The sequence below is a fragment of the Falco punctatus genome, assembly GCF_963210335.1.
Source record: "Falco punctatus genome assembly, chromosome: 7".
NCBI lineage: Eukaryota > Metazoa > Chordata > Aves > Falconiformes > Falconidae > Falco > Falco punctatus.
In genome coordinates, this window is record NC_137587.1 from 50,324,979 (window position 1) to 50,345,843 (window position 20,865).

General features: G+C 39.6%; 1 protein-coding gene across 1 annotated transcript in view; it reads left to right on the top strand.

The window, feature by feature from the left end:
* Nucleotides 1-1,007: 1,007 nt before the first annotated feature.
* ACSBG1 (acyl-CoA synthetase bubblegum family member 1) overlaps nucleotides 1,008-20,865 on the top strand; it is a 110,858-nt gene continuing 91,000 nt past the window's right edge. Inside the window, exons 1-2 of the mRNA XM_080396355.1 lie at nucleotides 1,008-3,966; nucleotides 12,900-12,982. Coding sequence (XP_080252481.1) covers nucleotides 3,887-3,966; nucleotides 12,900-12,982 — 163 coding nt within the window. The 5' untranslated portion in view covers nucleotides 1,008-3,886. The remainder of the gene's footprint in view (nucleotides 3,967-12,899; nucleotides 12,983-20,865) is intronic.

Sequence of the window (20,865 nt, forward strand, 5' to 3'; positions counted from 1 at the left end):
GATGTGCCTGTCCTCAGACAAACTGTTGTCTTGACCTGACAGGATGTTCTGCCGCTCTCCACTTGCTCAGAAACTGCTGCTTCTTTCTCCAGATGTGTATTTGCATCTGCTCTGTTTTTTTTCCCACTTGCTTATGATTGTCTTTCTTAATCCATCCGAACTGGTGGTTAGAGTCAAATCTAAGGTGCTTTTGTTATTGCCACTCAGATTCCAGAAACTTTGCACAAACCAGTCTGTGTTTTTCCACTATGTTACTGTGAAACATTTCCCTAGAAAGCAGAAAGCAGCATGAAATTTCATCTTGCTGTGGCATGGTCAATGAGAGAAAACGTTTTTACAGAGAGATCACTACTGGAAATTTCATGAAATCATGCAGCTGGTTATGCTTGTGGATAGCAAAGCATTGTGTGGGATAACTGCTTCACCTGATGGAGATGCTGATTTGAGTATGGATAAATTCTCTTCAGTTCTGCAAGTATGGGGAGCCACAGTTAGGGTGTAAAAGTTGCCCTTTTTCTAGTCTGAATTCCTTCATTAGAAATGAATTAGTATTAAAAGTGTATGTGAGCTGTTGCTTGCCTGGGGCTTTTCATTATGGAATCTGCTCCTTGGCCCAAGCTAGCGTAAATTTCCTGACCTTTAAGGTATGCTTTGAGACTTATTTGTTTGCCAAGGCTTAATGGCAGCTTAGCAATAGTAATGTTTGGATTTAGAATTTCGCTTAAACCCTGAAACCTACTGTTGTTTAAGAGTCACTGTGGAATCAATCATGTTTTTATTTTAGCTAAAATGGTTTAGAGGCCAAAATTAAATCTTTAATTATGAGAAACAGGGAGGGGGGGAGGAATATGAATGTATTGTGTGTGTATATATAGTCACAGCGAATGCAGTTAGCAGCCATTCAGAAGCACAGCTGACGGAGGGCTGCAATTAGTAGCAAGCCAAAAAACTACCAGGCTTTAAGAAGACTGATTTGAAATAATGAAGAAAAGATTACAAGTGGTGCCATGTAACAGAGCCTTTGAAATAGAAACTGTAAAATTTATTAGATGCTTTGCTGGTGGTAGTTGTGGAGTGAGTTGTTTTTTTGTTTTAGACTTGGTGCTGGAGGTCTGGAATAATAATAGGACTACCAGTTCAACGTTATGCTTGTACCAAAAAGCACTGTTTTACACCAAGATGTTTGTAACCAGTTATGTGATTTAAAACAAAACAAAACTAAACAAACAAACAAAAAAAGGCAGCCAATCACATGTTATTTTATTACATGAATCAACAACCTGCTCTAAACTAATTGGGATGAACAGCAAGGAGCATCCAGAATTAGTATACTCCTCCATTTGTTTTAAATAAATACAAGTTTTTTTGTGAAATACAAACATTCTTCCCTTGCAAGTAAAGAGATGGGGGAGTACACAGCTACAGGCAGTGGTGTATTGCCATAGTGGCGTTCTGAATTGAACCTGAAAGGTTCTGTCCCCAGCACGAAGGGTGCCATGCACCACAGCCACGCCGAGGCTGGCTATGCATCACAGTTCAGTTGGTTACTGACCTTAGTAACAACGTGGCTTTGTTTTGGCCTCTGTAATATTTCTGTGTTGGATCTTGTGACAGCGCGAGTTTGTAGTGACAGTGTCTTCAGCTCTTCAGTATCAGTCACTAAATCCTGAAGGATACCAATCATAACTGTAGAGCAAAGGACATGAGCAGCATGTGCGCTTTAGTTGCCTCTTACTTTCCTTAATAGCTTTGTGAGCCTGTCAATGCCCAGAAATCTTAACCTGTAGCTGGAAAAAGCAGCTCATCCCACTGCAAAGATTCAGGCTGAGTCTTGTGCAGTCTTGTTCAAGTTGCATGCAGGTAAATACAGGCATAAGGAAAAGGACAATACAGCATCATGGGATCTGCAGCATGTAAAAATCATTTGAAGGTGAAGGTCATTCCTTACTGAACTCTACATAAATTTCCAGCCTCATTTGTTAAGATTTATTACTTGAAATTTGAAGAGTCCCTAGAAACGTTGGACCACAACTACAAAGGCAAATTCCGTGTAGAGCTGTTTCTTACAGCATGATATTCGTAAGCCTATTGTTAAAATGACAGGAATATTTGTAGCTGACACATGGTAAGATTCCTGCAATTATCTCAGTTATGTGAGTTTCCTATTATAGTCAAACAATACACAGTCCAAAAGCAACTCTTCTCTACCAGTCCCCCCAGATACATCCCCCTTGCTTCACAGCCTGGCTGCCCTGCAGCCACTTTTGTTACTAGGCGAGTGATTGAGCATCGAAGGATCCTCAATTGCGTCAAAATAATTTTCTAACCGTCAATTTAAGGAAGTTGATATATAAAAAAGTCCTTTCTAAACTGTATTTATAGAAGAGACGTATGTTTGAGGTTTTCTATTTATTTGCTGAAAGTACAGGTTTTAGAGAATTAACAAGCTGTTTTCCTTCCATGAGACCAGCCTGTTACCTAGCCACTCAACACCCAAGATGCAGCTCAACAAGGTCGCCTAATTGTATTCTTTCATATAACATAGCATGTAAAAGATTTTAGATGACCAGAAAAAAAAAGCACTAGTAAGATTTCTTGCAGCAGAGTTTAATTCTTTTCATCTTTATGATATTTCTGGAAAACTAATTGCAAGCCCAGGGAAGAAAGCTAGTGGCTTTCTGCAAAGAACCGTTGGAACAAAGTTGGAATTTAGAGGATTATCCCAAAATGAAGGAACTAAATCAATCCTGACAAATATGTTTACTATTTACACTTGTTTACTATTGAAATATCCGCTGTTCTGTGTTCAGGTATTTTCAAAGCAAGTTTCTGGTGTGAGAATAGACTCCTCAGAATCCCACTGTGAAGCTTGCTCTCTTTTCATTTCAAATTGTGTTATCTACAGTTAGGTGTTTCGATATGGTGCAAGATGCTCTGGAATAAAATCCACATCTTTCTGTAAAGTTAGATGTTGACTTGTCTCACATTTTCCTAATGGCTGCGGCTGTCTTTGTACCACTAAATAAAACATTCTAGATTGTGTTCTCTGGCTCCGAATGCCAGCGGCGTGGCACAGCTTACATCCCTCTCTCCCTCCTCCAGACAGGGTGGTCATCAACATTGTCTCCCAGGAACAGCCCCTGGCCCGGGTTAGCCCCTGGCTTAGGGAAATGCCAGTTAGCACGGAGCAAAACCCTCCCAGGGAAGGTGCTCACAGTGCGTGGCTTGAGCCATTCTCTGGATCTTTTTTGTTTAGTAGGTAGCCAAAGTAGCTAAACTAGGCTTTCTTACGTCCTGGGAAGTTATTTGTTTAGTCAGGTGTAGGAACTTCTACAGGATATGACAGGCTTGGTTGGGTGAAGCTGATGAAGTGCTGGTGTAGTTGCGATGCTGCAGGAACTGCCTGGCTGTTGCAGTGCTGGGTTTCATAGGTATAACCGGCTTGAAGGCATTTCCTAATGCAATTAATCTGTGTTTTGTTTAAGGAAATAACTTCATTGAATGCGCTTTTTTGAAACTGAAGTTAATGAAATTAGAATTGCTTGAACTTCTGCGAACAAATTCGTTCAAAATCTTGGCAAAAGAGATTTGCATCTTAAAGCATTGTAGACTCATTAAAATTCTTCTCATGGATAATTAAAGAAAACTGAATTAAAAGGAAAGTTTAACAGTAAGCAGCTCACAGGCACTGCGACATTTCAAGCATGTTAAAATCGGAAAGAAATAGCTTTTGTAGCTGTAGTCTCCTCCTCTTGTGTTACGTGTTGGGTTTTTTTAACAAATAACCGGTTACTGTTGGTTTCTTCAGTTGTCCAAGTAGCTTATTTTTGCCTGACCCACACAGTCCTTCAGCATTTTTGTGACCAGCTTTAGCGGGTTTGTCAGCATGCCTAGCAGTGGAGAGACTCTTACGAAAAAATTACAAGATGAAAATGCAATGAATATTTCAGAAAGCTCTGAAAATGGGTAAAGTAGCTTGAGTATTTATTTTAACAAATTGATATTTTTCACAACAGAAGTTTGTCTTCTACTACCACACAGATCCACAAGAACCTTGTCTACCTAATGATGTCTCTGCTATCCAGTGCAGACTAAGGTGTATCTTTTCAGGCTAGAATGAGAGAAAATTTTACTGAAGGTTCTAAATGGATTTATTCTCCTATGCTAACTTCTAGGTTGTCATTAGACCTAACAGTAGTTCCGTATGGACGATGTTGCTTGTATCCTGTTTGCATAGATCTAGTTGTATAGTATTTGTTTGGTAGCACAGAGGCTCTTAGCCAAGAATTGGGCTCAGCAGTTCATGTGTAGCAGTTCTGACAAGAGGTATGTTTAGCATCTGTGAGTCAGCAGCTCATAGCTTAGCAAAAATATGGAAGGCTAGCTGAAAATACTGGTAAGCTACTAGGCTCTTATGCTTCAGTCTGTTAAATGATTAATGGATTTTCAGCCATGCAGTGAGATTACAGGCGTTCTCAAATACTAGAAAATAGCAAAGTTCAGACAGTCAAGAAAACACTAAGCCAGTCCATGTTCCTGTGCCATCGCCCTGTGTCTCTGATGGTAAGAGCTGCACTAAGACTCTAGAAGTTCAGTAGCGGTAACTCTGTATGTCCTACAACACAGAATCGACTTTGAATGGACCTTCCAGAATGCCCTAGCTGCTGCTGTGGAAGTAGGTCTCTCTTCCCTTCTGAATTTGGGGGAATAATCCTTAGATAATAATTGGCCTTTGTGATTGAGCATCTTCTTCCCATCAAAGGTAACAGAACTTAACCAGGTAATCCATATCTTAGAGAGGGGAGTGGGGAACTGAATTTTAGAAGAGTTTGGTTTAGGGTTTATATTACCTTTTTTACAGTTAAGATAACCCTCCTGGCTGCTGTTTTCTTGCTGTCCTAGGCAGCATGAAAGGGAAAAATATTAGTTTTTCCCTGTTACTCTGTCGCTGGAACAGCATCTTCTGTTAAAGAAAGGTCCCCATCTCTAGAGTTTTTGGAAGTACCTGTTTTAAGAATAGAACACCACATCTCACAGGAAATATTTTCACTTCTAATTAATCTAAGTTTGTCAGTATTGCTGAGTAATAATTACCCATTCCCAGAGGCAGAGCTACTGTATCAGGTTAACGTTTCTCTTAAGTTAAATATAGCTTCACATTTGTTTAGATAACAGCTTAGATGTTATGTGACTTGAAGATTTGCTCAACACTTTCAGGTAAATGGTAGGTTGGGATCATTTTTATCATAATGGTTTCTTCTGTTCTGGGCTTTGTAATCCTGGATAAGCGTCATTAGGAGCAAACTGCAGACTTAAAATTTTTAGAAAAGAAAAAAGTTTAAGAAATCTTGAATGTTTTGTTATTGTTCGTGGAGTCCTAATGCAGTTAATACTAGAATTGTTTTTTTTTTTTTAACCTGTCCACAGATCATGAAGCAGTATTTGACTATTGATCGGTATAGGTATATGTACACACTGACTCATGAAAGTTAGGTTTTTGCTACATTAGTAATAATGCCTCTGTTTTAGTCCATGCATGCTTCTATTTGTGACATGCTTAAGGAAAAAAAAAAAAGAAAAAAAAGTTTCCATGTTTTCTTTATTTAAAAAAAAAGCTAAAAGAGATATTAAAAAATACATACAGTGGTTTGCACCCACTGCAAAAGGAGAATTAAGCTTCCTGTATTAGAAACATGTTTAGTATTTGGTTTGTTTCTGAATTTCTAGTGAAAGAATATCACAGGCGCTAGAACTCCAAATACTTTTGATGCATTCAAAGTTCTTGACATAAATGCTTCTTTGTTAGTTTTTTTGAAGAAGTCGGTGCATGTTGTCCTGTTAAATAGTGTTGTTTAGCTGGTGTGGTTTGAAGTTAGGTAACAAACTATGTACCTTTTTTGTGTGCTGCAAGTAGGATTCCAAGTAGAAAGGACTAGACAAAGAAAATAAAATCCTAGCAAAATAGAAAGAGGAAGAAAAGACTTTTTATAGGGCTGAAATTCAATCAGTGTGACCTAAAAAATGAGGAAGAGATGAAATAATGAGTGCAGTGTGACCTGACTTTGCTGCACTCCCTGCACACAGCCATAGAGAGGCAGCTACTCGAAGATTTCAGCTTCAGGTCTGGCTCTTTGCTTTGCAGGGAAGAACACAGAAAATCTACACCAAGGTCAGTGAAGGGTTGTAGCACAGTCTCAAGTGCTCAATAGAGCCTTTGTGGGAGGCAAGGCTGAATACAGAGCTTCATAGAATCATTTAGGTTGGAAAAGACCTTTAAGGTCACCAAGTCCAGTCGTTAACCCAGCACATAGTTCATTCCTCCCCATTCACCCACGTAGTTCTCAGCTATCTGTAAAACTGGTCTGCTCACCAAAATACATGGCCTGATTTTTGAGGCTATTTAAACCTAACAAAAGAAAAAAACCAACAACTTTATTTTTTGCAAGTAAAGAGAGAGGTTTTACTGGAAGGTGTGTGCCAACTGTGTTATATGGCTAAATAGGTCTCAGCTGTTACATTTATCCTTAGTACTTTGTTCTTTATTAAGCATTTGTCTTGCTTTTAAATATAACTTTGTGTGGGAAGATGTTATATGAAATTTGAGAAAGACTAGTTTCTTGTGCGCTGAAAAGCAAACTGCTTGTCAAATCAGCTGGCCCTTTTTGCAAGAGTAGGAACATATCGGGGCTGATAAGTGGCCCCCTTTTTAAGTCTCACGAGGGCATGAAAACCAATTAAAACCTACATCTAACCTGTTCTTCAAGGACAAAGGGAAATTTGAAATAGAACTAATAAGGAGTGTGTTATAATATTGCCCTAATTTGAATAGAGGAGTAATTAGTAAATAAGACAACCAGTCATAATAGACAGCAATGTCCCTATAAAGGACCGTAAGGACTTCTTGTGACTCTTTGCTTTGCTCCTTAATATAGGAAGAATTTTACCTGTAATACCAAATTAGGGTTTAAAGAACTAGTGTTGTGTGTCATTATTATGGGGTTTTTTCCTTATGCTGTAGAAAACAAGAAAACATCATCAAAATGTCTGGAGTAACATGTCACAGCTTCTCAGAGTCCGGAGGTGCAGTATTTGATACTTGGTTTTTATGTGCTGGTGGCAGGTGTCTATTTAGCTGCTGAGCTATCAAAGCTGTGGTACTATGTTGCTATGTTGATTTAAGTCAGAGTGATTTTACTGTCTTTGTCTAGAGCTTTAGGACAGATCTGTGGTTCTAAATTGTCTTGCGCTCCCTCCTACAACCTCTCCCCAGAGCTCTGTTTCAAAATATTGCATTCAGCACTTGCAGGATGCCTGGGGAATCGGGAAAGAATTACTCATGAATGAAAGGGATCCAGATGAAGATGCTGAGTTTCTGAAGTTTCTAGGCAAAGTGCCAGAATCATTACAGTTTTCAGAGGTACCCATAAGTAATTTAAGCCATTGCTTTTTGCTGCCAGAAGAATTGTCAGATGATTACTTAATGATTCCATCTTTAATTCAAATGCCTAACACCCAATGAAAAGTACTTTGGAATGTGCAGATGTAACCCCAAAACATACTACCAAAAGCAGCTCTAAAGTAGATTAAGGCTGGTGGAATGTATATAGGTGAGTTGTACTGGAGATCATGTAACAAAAACTTAGGAAAACCCCATAATTTCCCATTGTCAGGACAGAGATATATATTTAGGACGCTTGTCACAAAGAATGAAGCAGCAAAAGATGCACACTGATTGGAGGAAGGAGTCTTTTTTGGTCTGCTTTATTATGAATTACTTAAATAATGAAACAGCCAAGCTGTAGGGAGTTTAGAGATGAAATTCACCAAGTCATTCTCAGGAGAAGCCAGCAGTGAGAGATTGAAACAAAGTTTATGAAAAAGTCCTGCCTTGGAAAAAATCTGTATTTTCCAGTTTGGCCTATTTTTTGTGTATTAAATAGGATTAATATTTAATAGTTGGGAAAGCCAATTCAACAGAAGTGTTTGAGAAAAAAGCACTTGTGCAAATGGGGATTTGTACACCTTGCTCCCTAAGATAAACACCTGCCCGCTACAAAGCATTTCTTTGGGCAAGGCAGGCAGAGAAAGGAGTTTAATTATAAGGTGGAGACTGTGTTGTAAGAAATAGGTAGTAACATGCTTACTGCCACTTGAAAGTAGCCTGGTGAGGGAGCTTGTAAGTGATATGCTCAGAGGAATAGTGAAGCAGATGAAGGAGCTGCCCTGCTTTGGATCATCACAGTATGGACAAACACAAGTGAGCCTTCCTGCGAGCCATGAGCTGGGAAGCAGTGCTATGAGAGATTCCTGGGAGAGGATGAATGGAGTGCTTTTTGGAAAAAGCATGTAAGTGACAGTATGTACTCAGCAGACACTGTAACTGAGCATTTCCTCATTAACGGCTACGTTCTTTGTTGCAGAAAATCTGCAGGATAATTTATTTTTAAGTAATGAAAGAACTATAATCATGCAATAGTTTATAATAAAGCTTTGGAAGTTAAGCAGACACAAACTGCAGTAACATGGTTGAGTATAGCCCTATGGTTTTGCACCTTGAATGTATTGTTCTTCTAAAATTAGGCATCATATTAATCTCAATTTATCTGATAATACATATTATGAATACAGTATCTTCAAGAGCGAACATTTCCCATACATAAAACTAGTTTATTTTCTAAAATTCTAATAAACCCTGTAGAGAGCCGACTGGTGAAAACTAACATTGACAAAGCTACATGAGTTGAATGCTAGTGATAAGAAACAGTAACACAAAAAAAAGAACATTTATCTTTTTTTATTTGCTGCTATACATGATCTGTTTAATGAATAGCTTCCCCTTAAATCTCATGAACAGTGTTCATATTCTATTGGTGTAACTTGTGATCTTAGAAATCACTCTGCAGAACTGAGGCCAAAATATAATGAACCCTACGACATAAAGTTCATAGTTTTTAAATTTGAGAGAAAATATTCTAACCTAATTATACAGGACAATCTGTATTCTGTGAGTTTTTCTGTAAAGTGAGAATTTCTGTAAAACATATTCTCCGTAGAAATCATCGGTACATTATCATATTAAACACTGACTTCATAGATTCTTGTCAGTTTTATTCTTTGTATTTTCACAAGATTTTACTAAGAGGAGAGAATTTAGGGGACAGCAGGTATCTGACTATATTTGGCCTAGAATATGCGTTACCGGAGAAGGAAGCATAGAGCCTATGGAAGGAAAAGGCCAATTCCAAAGTCCCTTAAAACTAAAAAATTATGGACATTAGTATCACAGCAAGTAGTGCTGTTAGTCAGACACTCGTATCATGATGGTAACAGAAAAAACAGCTTTTGTAATGTTTAACTTCAGCAAAAAAGCACTACCATTTCATAGTGATAAAAGTGGAGAGATTTAGCTGTTACATTTTGTTTCTGTAGTTACGATAAGAAGTTGTACTGTATTCATTGGTTTCCACCCAGTACACTTAGTTAAAGAAAATATTTTCAATTTCAATACACTTAGTTAAAGAAAGAAAATAAAGAAATTGCTGTGCTAGCAAGTTCAGATTGGATGCTTTGCTTCTGGTGGTTCATCACCAGGAGCAAGGACTGTCAGTTACATCAGTCACTATTTTACTATTATAATACCAGTTGCACATGCGTTACTGCCACTGGTTTGCAAAGATTAATCTCACTAGAGCTCACTACAATCTTGGAAACAAGGAAGGAAAGGAAACCTTCCCTTTGTTAATCCAATATAGAGAATATTCAAATTCTTTTGTTTCAGGTTGTTGGCCTGATGGTTGAGAGCAGCCTCAGCATGCTGTAACATCTGACTGGCACAGAGGAGTGGGGGTCACTGGACTCACGTTGTGCTCCATTAGGGTTTGCCTCAAACCTCTGGATAAGGCAGTTGGCCTAAGCATGCTGTCCCTCCGGCAGGGTGGGGTGGGGGTCTGTGTGCATTGAATGCAGGCAGCAGGTGAGGCCATCGATCCAAGGATAGAATAGTAGCTTGAAATTAAATCCCAAATTATATCAGGAAATACTGTCGTTCCAAACCCACTCCTGCTAATGGAGTTATATAGGAGTATGCTTTGTTTAGTTCTAGCTGGTCAACGTTGTGCTACGTGCACTCAGGTTGTTTTAATTGGCTTGCTAAAGTGACCTCTACTGTCAAATCCTCTGTGTGTGCTTTGTAGAGGTTTTTACATATTATGGATTACCTTTTGGAATCATAAACTTTTTTCTCTTAACTCAGAAATTGGATGTAGAAAATCCAGTTTTAAACTGGTAGTTGGATTTTGGAACATGCTGTCCTTGCACCAATAACGTTAAATAATTTATGCAGAATTGCAGCCTTATCAACAGATTTAACAGCCAAAGTTCAGATTTCCAAAGCATTTTGGTTTTGCTGGGGCATCTCACCACCAAATTGTAGTTCTGCAGTGTTTTCTCCTTGCTGCAGTATGCTTGGTAAGCTCCTGATCAGGCAGTCCCACTGAATTCTTCTTGATTCAGTCTTACTCAAACAATTCTAGATAATGTAATCGTTCTTGGATCTTTACTTCTTTTTTAGAGGAATGACTCCTAACAGAAGCTAAAAGTAACAACATTAAAAACATGTTTTTTCAGTCGGAAAGGTTGGTTCTGAATGTACACATAAATTGTTGGTGGAAGAGGAAATTTCTTAATTGTATTTTCAGGGCAAAAAAATCCAACTTTCAAATTGGCTACTTGATCCATAGAGGCAGGTATCAACTGCTTTGCGTGTGGCATCAACACTCCTGAGATATTAGGTGCATAGAGCTCCTCATACAATGGTTGCATGTTGAAGCATTACCAGAGCAAGTCCAGAAGTTCAGACTTGTAGGCTGATTATTTTTCTATTAAGGGAACATAATTTAAACTGAACGAGTATCCTATAACAGTGGGATGAGAATAAAGCAAGCTAAAGAGATTTTTATCCGGGAAAAGTCATTAATGATGATCATTAAAAGTTTTTGGAGCAGCCTCAAAGGAGGCTTTTCTGATATATTGCTAATGAGATTGTTTTCTTCTGAGGGCTTTTTTGCTATTCGTTTTTGCCAAGAGTAATGTTTGGTTATCTTTTGGCTAAGACTTGGTTTTATTTGCTTTGTGAAAGAATAAAAAATTAAAAAGCTTTAGTATTCAAAAGATACTTAAAGGCAAAGATTGCACTGGATTTCTAAATATCAAATGTAGTTTTTCTTTAAAATAGGAAAAAAATTCAAGAACTGTCAAGTGTTTTGAGATGTAAGCCAAACACATGTTTTTCAGTTATTTATATGGTCTATTTTTATTCCCAAATAAGTCTTCCTGGTCTGTCAGTCTGTCCTTGCAATCCCACTTCATGAAGTCACCATTTTCCCATACATCAAACACAGGTTTATATTTCAACATGCAATATAATCCCCTTCTATATTTAAATTACTCAGTTCCTCAACAACATCCACCTTCTCCAAGCCCGTGACTGTTCCCAGCGCCTGACTCCTGCTTACCGGGCAGGTGCTGCCATGTTGTGTCCTGTGACGCTGTTAACGAGAGAGGAAGGTCCTCGCAGGCAAGGTGGGCGATGGCTCCTCGTTCTCCTGCAGTTGCTTTTGTGACCGGCTCCTCTGCTCGGGGACACGGAGATCTGCTGCGTGGTAGTGGCAAGGGGGCAGATGGACTGCGGTTGTCGCTGCCGATGGGTGAATAGTTACCAGATCTGCTAAACTCTTGTGAAAGGGAGCCAGCTTGGTTAAGGCTTTCTTGGAGTATGATTTCGTTGTGAATAACAGTAAAATTCTAGGAGTGTCCCACATACAGGTATTCTACAAAATCTAGTTGTGAATATGAGATAGGAAATAATATCTGATGTATTGTTTGGTCCTACTGTGTGCTCCCCGACACCGCTGTCTAAAAACCCTGCTTTTGAAGTTCTTTATTATTTATTTGAAAGGTGGGAAGGGCATTGCTTGGACTTACATTTTGAGTTAATTTATTCCACTGTGGAGGGTAAGGACTTCCTGAGCTGCACTCAGGACTCTTCTGCTGTACCTGTTGAGAAGGAATGAAGGCAATCCAAACTTGTTCATGGCCCCTGAAGGCTGCTGGTTCCTACCCCTTGCTCTCCTGAAGTCAGCTAAACTAGAAAATCTGCATGCTGCTATTCATTAATAATCTGCAGTGCATTGCTTTATGCATTTAGTCATTTCTAAATGCTTACTTATTTTTTAGAAGTTTTGCTCATATAATCTGTTGCAGTCTGTTACTTTACAGATTTTCTGGTCTGGAATTGCTATTAATCTGTGCTTTAAACTTTGGTTAATTTAAAGCCAAGAAAGGTTAATTTTATCCATGTGATAGTGATAATTTGGTGCTTTGGTGATGTTTTGAGACACTCTATTGTTAGGAACTAAATCTCTTTCTGTTCCTAGCCTTAAAAAAATAAAAAGCACAAACAAAACAAAAAAAATCCTAACCTCAGAGCTTCAACAGTATCAACAGTGACAAGGCATTGTGATATTAGTGGCAGTACGATCAAGGCTAAGATGGATAATTCATTCTTCATCCTTGCATGGTTCATGGCCTCTCTGTTGAGATTCAAAATTAGTGTCTCCATCTGCTATGTTCCCTGATGTTGAAACCAAAAGGCCACTGTATGAAAGAGGAATGCTATCCTTAAGAGTGCGGGCATATCCATGTTTAACCTGATTGTGGTGGAGTTTGCAACAAAGAGGCAAAATGGGTTTTGTTGCTCTGAGCTTTCTGTTTTTTCTTCTTTGTATTTCTAAGTGCTTGCAAGTTGTGTTTTCCTTTTCCCTTGGATACATTGTATGTTGGTTGTAGTGGACCCTACTGGCACTCCTGGATAACTTTTTAATAGGTATATTTTGTTTTAGAACCTTTCCAGATGCACAGACTGTCTGCAGAGACTGGCTTCCTCATTTGGAGGTGACCCAAGATGAAGGCATAGAGCCAACAGGTAAGTATGTAAAAAACGATCCTTGGAAATTTAAGCTGTCTTCAGAATTTTTTTAATGTAATTTTTGTGTCTGTTCTATCAAACTATGACTGACATTTTTTCAGGGCTGGTATAAGGAGAGGCAGCAAAAAATGAAGTTGAACTGAAGTAAATAAGGACAACTGAAAAGTTTTCAGGAGCTTTCTGTAAACTTACATAAATTTAATCGTTTCTCTTGGGTTTTGTAGACAATTAGTAGATAGAAGTAAAAAACAGCCTGATCCCATGGAAAATCATATCCATTCTTGTGTTACCTTTGGCATCGCAGCCTACTTACCGGCTGTCAGCTATTGAGGTTTTGGCGTACTGTGTAATGACTGGGGCTGTAAAGGAATATCTGTACTGTGGTCAGTTCTTGGTTGTGTTGTAGCAATGCATGCTACTGTCATTTTAAACCGATTGCGGGGGTAAGTTAACCTAGTCGTGCTACTGTGTGGCTTAAAGGAGGCTTATGAGCAGAACTTTCTGAGGTTCTTTGGGAGGTTTGCAGCCCTGAAGGAGCTCCCTGTTGCCTTGGTGAGGCTGCCACTGGTGTCTAAATTTGCTCATTTAAACAGGGAATATTTGTTCTATGAGACAATTAGAGCAATAACTGCAAGTGTTTTTTAAGAAAAAAGCAGATCTATGTAGGAATCTCACATGCAGACTTCATACATATGTCTAAATGTATACCTGTATGCATATATATTTATTTTTAAAAAGGCAGTTCTTTGGTACAGAATGGGTTTCTTTCCAATAATTGAACTGCTAGCCATTGCTTTTTGGTTTTCAATAAGCAGAAAATACATTTGGATGGATAAGATTATTAACTTCTGTTTTCCAATTTTCAGGGTATTTTATTGAACTATTTGAGACATACATTGTATACGTAGATTATTGCTGAGACTGTGGTTCTGCTTGTGTGCTGGTGAAGGCTCTGACCTATTTTTCTAAGAATTTATCTGGGACGCTGGTTCCTGCTGTCAGCTGTCTGCTCGGCTTTTCTCCCAGAGGTTGCTGCTGGCCACAGTTCAGAGCGGCTACGAGCCACAGTGCTCAGGAGGGACCCCACATGCCTACAGCCACTCCTGCAGTGCCCACAGCCTCTGGAAGAAAGGTGAGGTGAACAGCTGAGGGCAGAAGCCATTCCAGCTGTTCCATCATAATTTTCGTACAAACACAACTCACCCCCCATCCATTTTAATTAAGCAGTTCCTTTGTTTGTATTTAGATATGTTTCTAGGTTGATGAATCAGAAGCCTACAATTTAAGTTAGCCTTTGTCTTTTATTTGGCTTCAAGAATCTGTGGCATTACTTGTTATCCATTTAAATGAGAAGCAGTGTTTGACTTGGAAATATCACACAGCTATGCAGATGCTGGCTGCTAAAGTGAGGACTGTGTCAAAAACTTCTCCCAAAAAATCTTTTGGGAGAAGGAAGCTCGGTGTCTAGTTGTGGTGGGTCTGCTTTGTATATCAAGAGAGGAGGAGGAGATTCTGATGTTTTCTAGTTGTGCAGAACTGTCTGTCTCTCTTTATAATTGATATGTTCTGCAACCTCAGAAGTAAATTTGTCTAATGAGGACCACAGATTGTTCTGGAATTTTTTCCCCATTCTTTCCTACAGATGTATAGAGGCTCATTCCTCTGGAAGCAGGCCACAATTTGGTTCTTCTAATGTATATTCAAATCCAGAGTAACCTTACTGTTGGCAGCAAACATTATATTGGCTTAAAACAGGGGTAAGGTTAAAGAGAACTAATTCATGCTGGTTTTATACTGATGGAATTGCAAAATAATTTATGTTGGAGAAGACCACTGGAGGCCAATTAGTCCAGCTTTCTGCTCATAGGAGGGCTCACCTGAGTTTTGAAAACCTGAAAAGATGGAGATTCCACAGCCTCTCAGTCCCTCTTCTTAGGCTGTCACCTGCATTGTGAAATTATTTTTCTTTATCCAGCAAGAGTTTTCATGGCTGCAGCTCATGTCCTTTGTTTCTTGTTCTTCTGCTGTGTGCCTCTGAGAAGAATCTGGTTTCATTATAGCACCCCGCTCAGCCTGTGGCAGACTGCAGTTAGATTCAGTCTTTATTTTCTCCAGATTGAAGAAACCTGGCTCCTTTAGGGACTTCTCATACATGGTACACTCCAGGCCCCTGACCATCTGGGAGTTCCTTGTCTGGGCTTGCTTTGATTTGTCAGGATCTGTCTTGTACTGGGGCTTCCAAAGCTGCACAGTGCTGCAGGTGTACCTTCATGAGTACTCAGTATGCAGAAACAATCACTTTCCTTGATCTGCCGGCTATAATCTTGCTAATGCAGCCTGGGTTGTAGTTAACCTTTATCTCCACTGACTTGCATTCATCTTGTCCACCGGGAACCACAGGGGAGTTTCTGCTGAGCCAGCTGGCATCCAGTCTGTGCTGTTGCAGGGGGTTAGTCCGATGCCAAGTGCAAGACTTATATTCACCCTTGTCGAGCTTGGAGGTGTATGTCAGCCCATTCTTCCAGTTTGTCAATGTCCATCTGAACAGCAGCCCTGCCTTTTGGTGTGTTGGCTGATTCCCCAAGTTTGGTGTCCTCTTTGAAGCTGGTGAGGGTGCATTCTGTTGTCCAAGACAATAATGCTGTCATTAAACAGTGTCGTTCTCAGGACTAACCCCTGAGGAATGTCACTTGTAATTGACTGCAAGCTGGACTTAGAAATGTTGACCACTGTTCTCGAAGACTAATTGTCCTGCCAATTTTTTATCCACCTGTAACTCCAACTCCATCCGGTCTAAACCTTGCAAAAATGCCAGGGGAGACCTTGTTAAAGAGCTTCTTAAAGGTGAAGTAAACAACATGCCACTGCTCTCCCCATCTCGGAGCCAGTCATTTCATCACAGAAGGCAGTTGGGTTGGATTTACCAAGGCTGAATCAAGTCTGGCCATTCTGGCTGGTCTCAGTCACCATTATATAGCTCAACATGATTTCTAGGAGAGTTTGTTCTGTTTGTTGGAGAGTCTGCCTTTCCATAGACTGTGGTGAGCCTGGCCTTTTGTTATTTGAATCCTCTTTTCTTCCCCTTTTTGAAGACAGGTGTGACATTTGCCCTTTTCCTATCGTGGGGACTTGCCATATTGCCATGCTTTTTCAAAGACTCTGGAGAGCAGCAATGACTCTGGCCTGGTCCCTCAGGGTATACTGAAGTGTCCCATCTGGGCCCATTGACATTTTTGTATGTGTCCAGTTTGCCTAAGCGGTCCCTACCTCAATCTTCCTCTAATGTTGTAGGTCAAACTTCTCACCTGCCACTAAGCACAGAAACCCAGGAAGCTGATCTTGTCGGTAAAGACTGAGGTGAAGAAGGCATTGAGTACGTCGACCCTTCCATGTCTTACATCAGTAAGTTGCCCATGAGATCCCTGGCTCTCCTTTTGTCTGCCAGCGTACCTGTAGAAGCCCTTCTTGTGGCTCTTCATATCACTCACCAATTTCAGTTCCAACTGAGTGTTGACTTTCCATTTCTGCGTGCCTGGGCAACGTTTCTGTAGTGATGTTTCCTCCTGATTGCACCCTCCACATGCTTCCATTTGGGTGCCTCGTAATCAGTTTCAGAAGCGTCAGTATTGTTATGAAGCTTATTTTGTACTCATCCTGATGTACCACTCCCTCTGCGTCAGCTTCTAGAGGCATTCTTTGGAGGATATCTCTGACCCGCAGTGGTAGTAGTTTATTGATGTGAAGAGCAGTATATTTTATTGCAATTCATAAATGTTCCTTTTTCCTCCAACAAGTTTCCATTAACTGAAATATTTGTGTGTGTTTTGGCTGATTTAAAAATATTTCCACTACTCATTCAGTCTTTTCTGTCTGAGAGTTTAAAGTTACATGTTTGTGGTGGAAAAGTGGCAATAGAGCAGAAAACCCTTCTCTTCCCTAGCTGTGGTAAGGCAAGCAACAGGAAGCTGGTTTCTATTTTTTTTTTCTTTTTAAAGAATCGCTATGTATGTCTTCTGGCTGATACTTCAGGTTCACTTGAAATCCAGTTCTCTGCTTCTCTTTAATCTGCTCATTGGCACAAGGGGAAGCTTGACACAGATGCCAAGCTCTCAGACTCCAACCTGTGTGTACTCAACTCTACCTTTTACTAAAAAGAAGTTAAGCTTTTGGGGCCACAGACATCTTGAAGAAAAGTAAAAAATAGTAGGTGAGAGGAGGAATGATGTCTTTGTGTTGTCAGCAGAATGTGATGGCATCATGGCAGTGGAATCTGGGATGATGACTGTCAGGCAGAAACGCCTCCAGCAAAGGCCAGAATACCTTCTCTCATCATTAGAGCAGAGTGATGTTTTGCAGGAACTGGCATATAATCAAGATTCTGTTTTGCGAGTTAAATCTGAATCACTTTCCAGCAGAAGTTAAATTACTGCTTTTGCTCCTGCTTCCCAGGGCACATCTGAAACAGAACAAGGTCTTAAAATAAAAAGATTAGTCAGGATGAGTTTGGTACAATGCTCTGGGTGATGCTCTGTTTGTGTTCAGAAAGGAATGTACTCTGAATAATTAGAAAAGAAAAGGTGGGCACCTGAAGGAGATAAGGAGACCATCAAGTCAGGAAATCATTGAGCAAAGAAAATTGAAAGGTCTGCTCCACCTAGATCCCACCTATTGTGAACGGAATGATTAGGTGTCAAAATCAAATGAGTATGCATGTAAAGATGTTGTAACCTCTTATGAAAACTGTGTAAAATACCTAACTTTTCACTGAAATCTTTGGAGTTAGTTTGTCCGGTGCAAACCGGCTAGCTCCCTAACGTTGCACGAAATAAATACCGTTGCTGCTTAAAGACACAATGCATCTCTGAGCAGTTACTCTGTGCCGTTTTGGCATCACATATGTGGAATACCACTTAGAGTTGCTCAGGTCGTGTGGCAGGGCCATTCCACAGCCCACCTGCTTACCTGTCTGAAAGGTGACCTTGGTTCTTTTGCATTTTATCGGCTCCGGGAGTTGTTCTTCCATAAACATCAGGATTCATTTACATTCCCAAATTCCATTCTGGCAGTCACCAGGATATTTGCAGGTCAGATAGTGAAGAGAGAGGAGGTTTCATTCATATATTAGCTTTAAACTGTAGGATTAGTGTTTTTTCCTCCTTTTATTTTTTTTTAAACTAGTACACAGTCTCCTTCATGCATCCCAGAGGTCCAGCAATTTCAGCCAGCTGGATTATTCATGGAGAGAAAAAAACCAGAAGGACTCGCACTTACTTTGTCTGTTTAAAGTAATTTTTGATATCTGGGCTGGGACAGCCAGCCTGTACTATGCCACAACTGTTCAGTCATACATAGCGGAAAGGAATAACAATTGGCTAATAAAAATACAAAAATTGTAATGTGTTTATGTTGTATGTTATTTCAGACTTGGTAGAAAATAATTAAATAACAAATGTGCTTTTATAAATCAGTATTCACGTGTAAATGGTTCACAAGTCTAGGATTATATTGTAAAAGATAACTGGAAACTCTCCAGGTGTTTAAGTGGTAAACAAAGCTTTTAACTTTTTTTCTCTTCTCCTGTAAAGTTTCTTGTTGAAAAACTAGACTTTAGTGGAAAAACTGTACACCTAAAATACAAAATATTTAGAACAGCTGTGCTTAGAGCAGTTCCTAAGACAAACTGCAGTACCGTCACCCTGTTACATACTGTATGTTATGAGACTACTCTGCGCCATCTCGTCCTTCAGCAGCAAAAACAGTGAATCATGGAAAATTTAATCTGATCAGGGAATTTGGCCTTGGAGAGAATGACACGGAGGGGGAACACTTGAAGAGGCTCAAACAGTGACAGTCAAGACTACCTATCTCAATGAAATCTCTGCCGTTTCTTGTTCTATCTGACAAAATAGTCTTATTCAGGAGCAAATCTTTTCTCACCATCTCTGACCTTCATCATATGAAGGACACGAGCCAAGATCACATAGTAGTGAATGAAAAAAGCATTTTGGGTACAAAGAATAATGCAGGTGATAGGAGTTACTGGAAGAAAGAGGGAAGCAACAAATATTCCTGTTTGTTTGCAGTGGCATTGAGTACTTTGAGCTGGAATGCTGTTTTAGTTTTTTTCTTATGCTCTCTGTAAACTTACAGGTGTATAATGTACCAATGCTAATCATGTATTTAAAGGATCTCTATTGCGATTTCCACTTTGGTTTCAGGTGCTAGAGTTAATTTCCAGCCTGGACATTGCAGTTTGACTTTCAGATGCTAGTGAGGCACAGCTCGCTGTTTTGCTTTTCCCAAAGTTTATAATCTATTCATTCAGTATTTAGCAAGCCATTCCTCCCCAGGCTCTGCCGGAGAAGGATGAGCTCTGCTCAAAATCCCTCCGCAAACTGACAGCAGAGTATGTTCATGTTGTGCCATTTTTACGAATTCTATAGGACAGAATAATTAGATCTTCAGGGTTATTTGGTTTATTCAGATTTGGAAACTGGTTTTAGATTTAAGTTCTACCTGCAAATAAATGCAAGAATAGACATTGAATGGTCATTCAAGTTGATAGTCCTTTGCAGTATATATTGTGTATTATTAAAGTGATTTACTGAGTCTCCGTGAAACTGATTCTGTTCTTACTCTTTGTCAAAGATACCTTTTTGACACCAGAAAGAACTGTATAAGGAAAAGCAAAAGTTTCAAAGTACATTTTTGGTTTCTGTGTATAGATAATGCAATGATTTGATTGATTTTCACTCTATAGAAGCTATTCTGTTATCTATTGTACATCTGCAGTGAAAAGGTAGTAATTATGCAACTTCTGTAATGTTGTAGAAATGTTGCTAATATTTTCAGTTCCTGTGAAGACAGATACTATTTGTTCAAGAGCGTTTTTAATAATAAATGGAATAGAATGTATTTTAGCTCTTTATGGTATGATTTTGTTTTGAACAGAGCAGTCACCCACCTGTGCCCAGTCACACCTGCAATCCCTGCCAGCCTCGTTGGTTTAGAAGCCAGAACATGACACAGAGTTTTTCATCTGGGCTTTGGTGTGTCACTGCAGAAAATAAGCATTTCAATTAATGCCAGCTTCTCTCAGAGCCCTTATCGCTCGCTCGTCCTTTCCACACCAGGGTTGGGGTTAAGTGCAGAAACACCTACTCATAACAGATTTGTTTACACTTCGATAAAGGCTGTTTATTACCTAGAATCTGTTATAGATACTTATTTTCTAAACTGTCTGGATTTGATGCCCTTCCTCCAGTGACCGAAGCAAAGCTCCACACCTATGTTTTGAAAATCATTATATGCAATTTACATACGAGAAGATGAAGGCACAAGGAGATAAAGCAGCTTTATTTGTATTTATTGCTGTCATTATTACTTTGTTTGTCAAGAGAACAAATGCAAGACTGTGAGTCAGGATGGTGAATGGAACATAATGTGAGCCAGGGCCATTAATCCTGGATGGAAACACATCACAGCCTGGCTGCTCCGTTCACTTTCTGTACCAGGGGTTTTATCTCCTTACCTGGGAGGGGATAAAAAGGTGAATTTCCACCACACCCCCACACCCCCCCCAAATACTCTGCACATGCTAGGAAATAGCATGGGGCAGTGAAATCTTCAGAAATAGTTTCACGGAGTACTGGCAGCAGAATAGGCTTGTTTTGGTGTTTCTTCATTTACCAGCTGACTGTGCATGAGCTATTCTGCACTGCTAAGGAATGAATTTTTTTTTGCTACAAGAGAAAGTTGAGTTTGGCTTTTTTCTTTATGTACACTTGTGAGCTTACAATAGCTGGCCATGCCTCTGGTTCTCTGTGCAGATTGTAGACATGAGCTGAGTGAGGCTGCAAGCGTGTTCTGAAGCGCGCGTG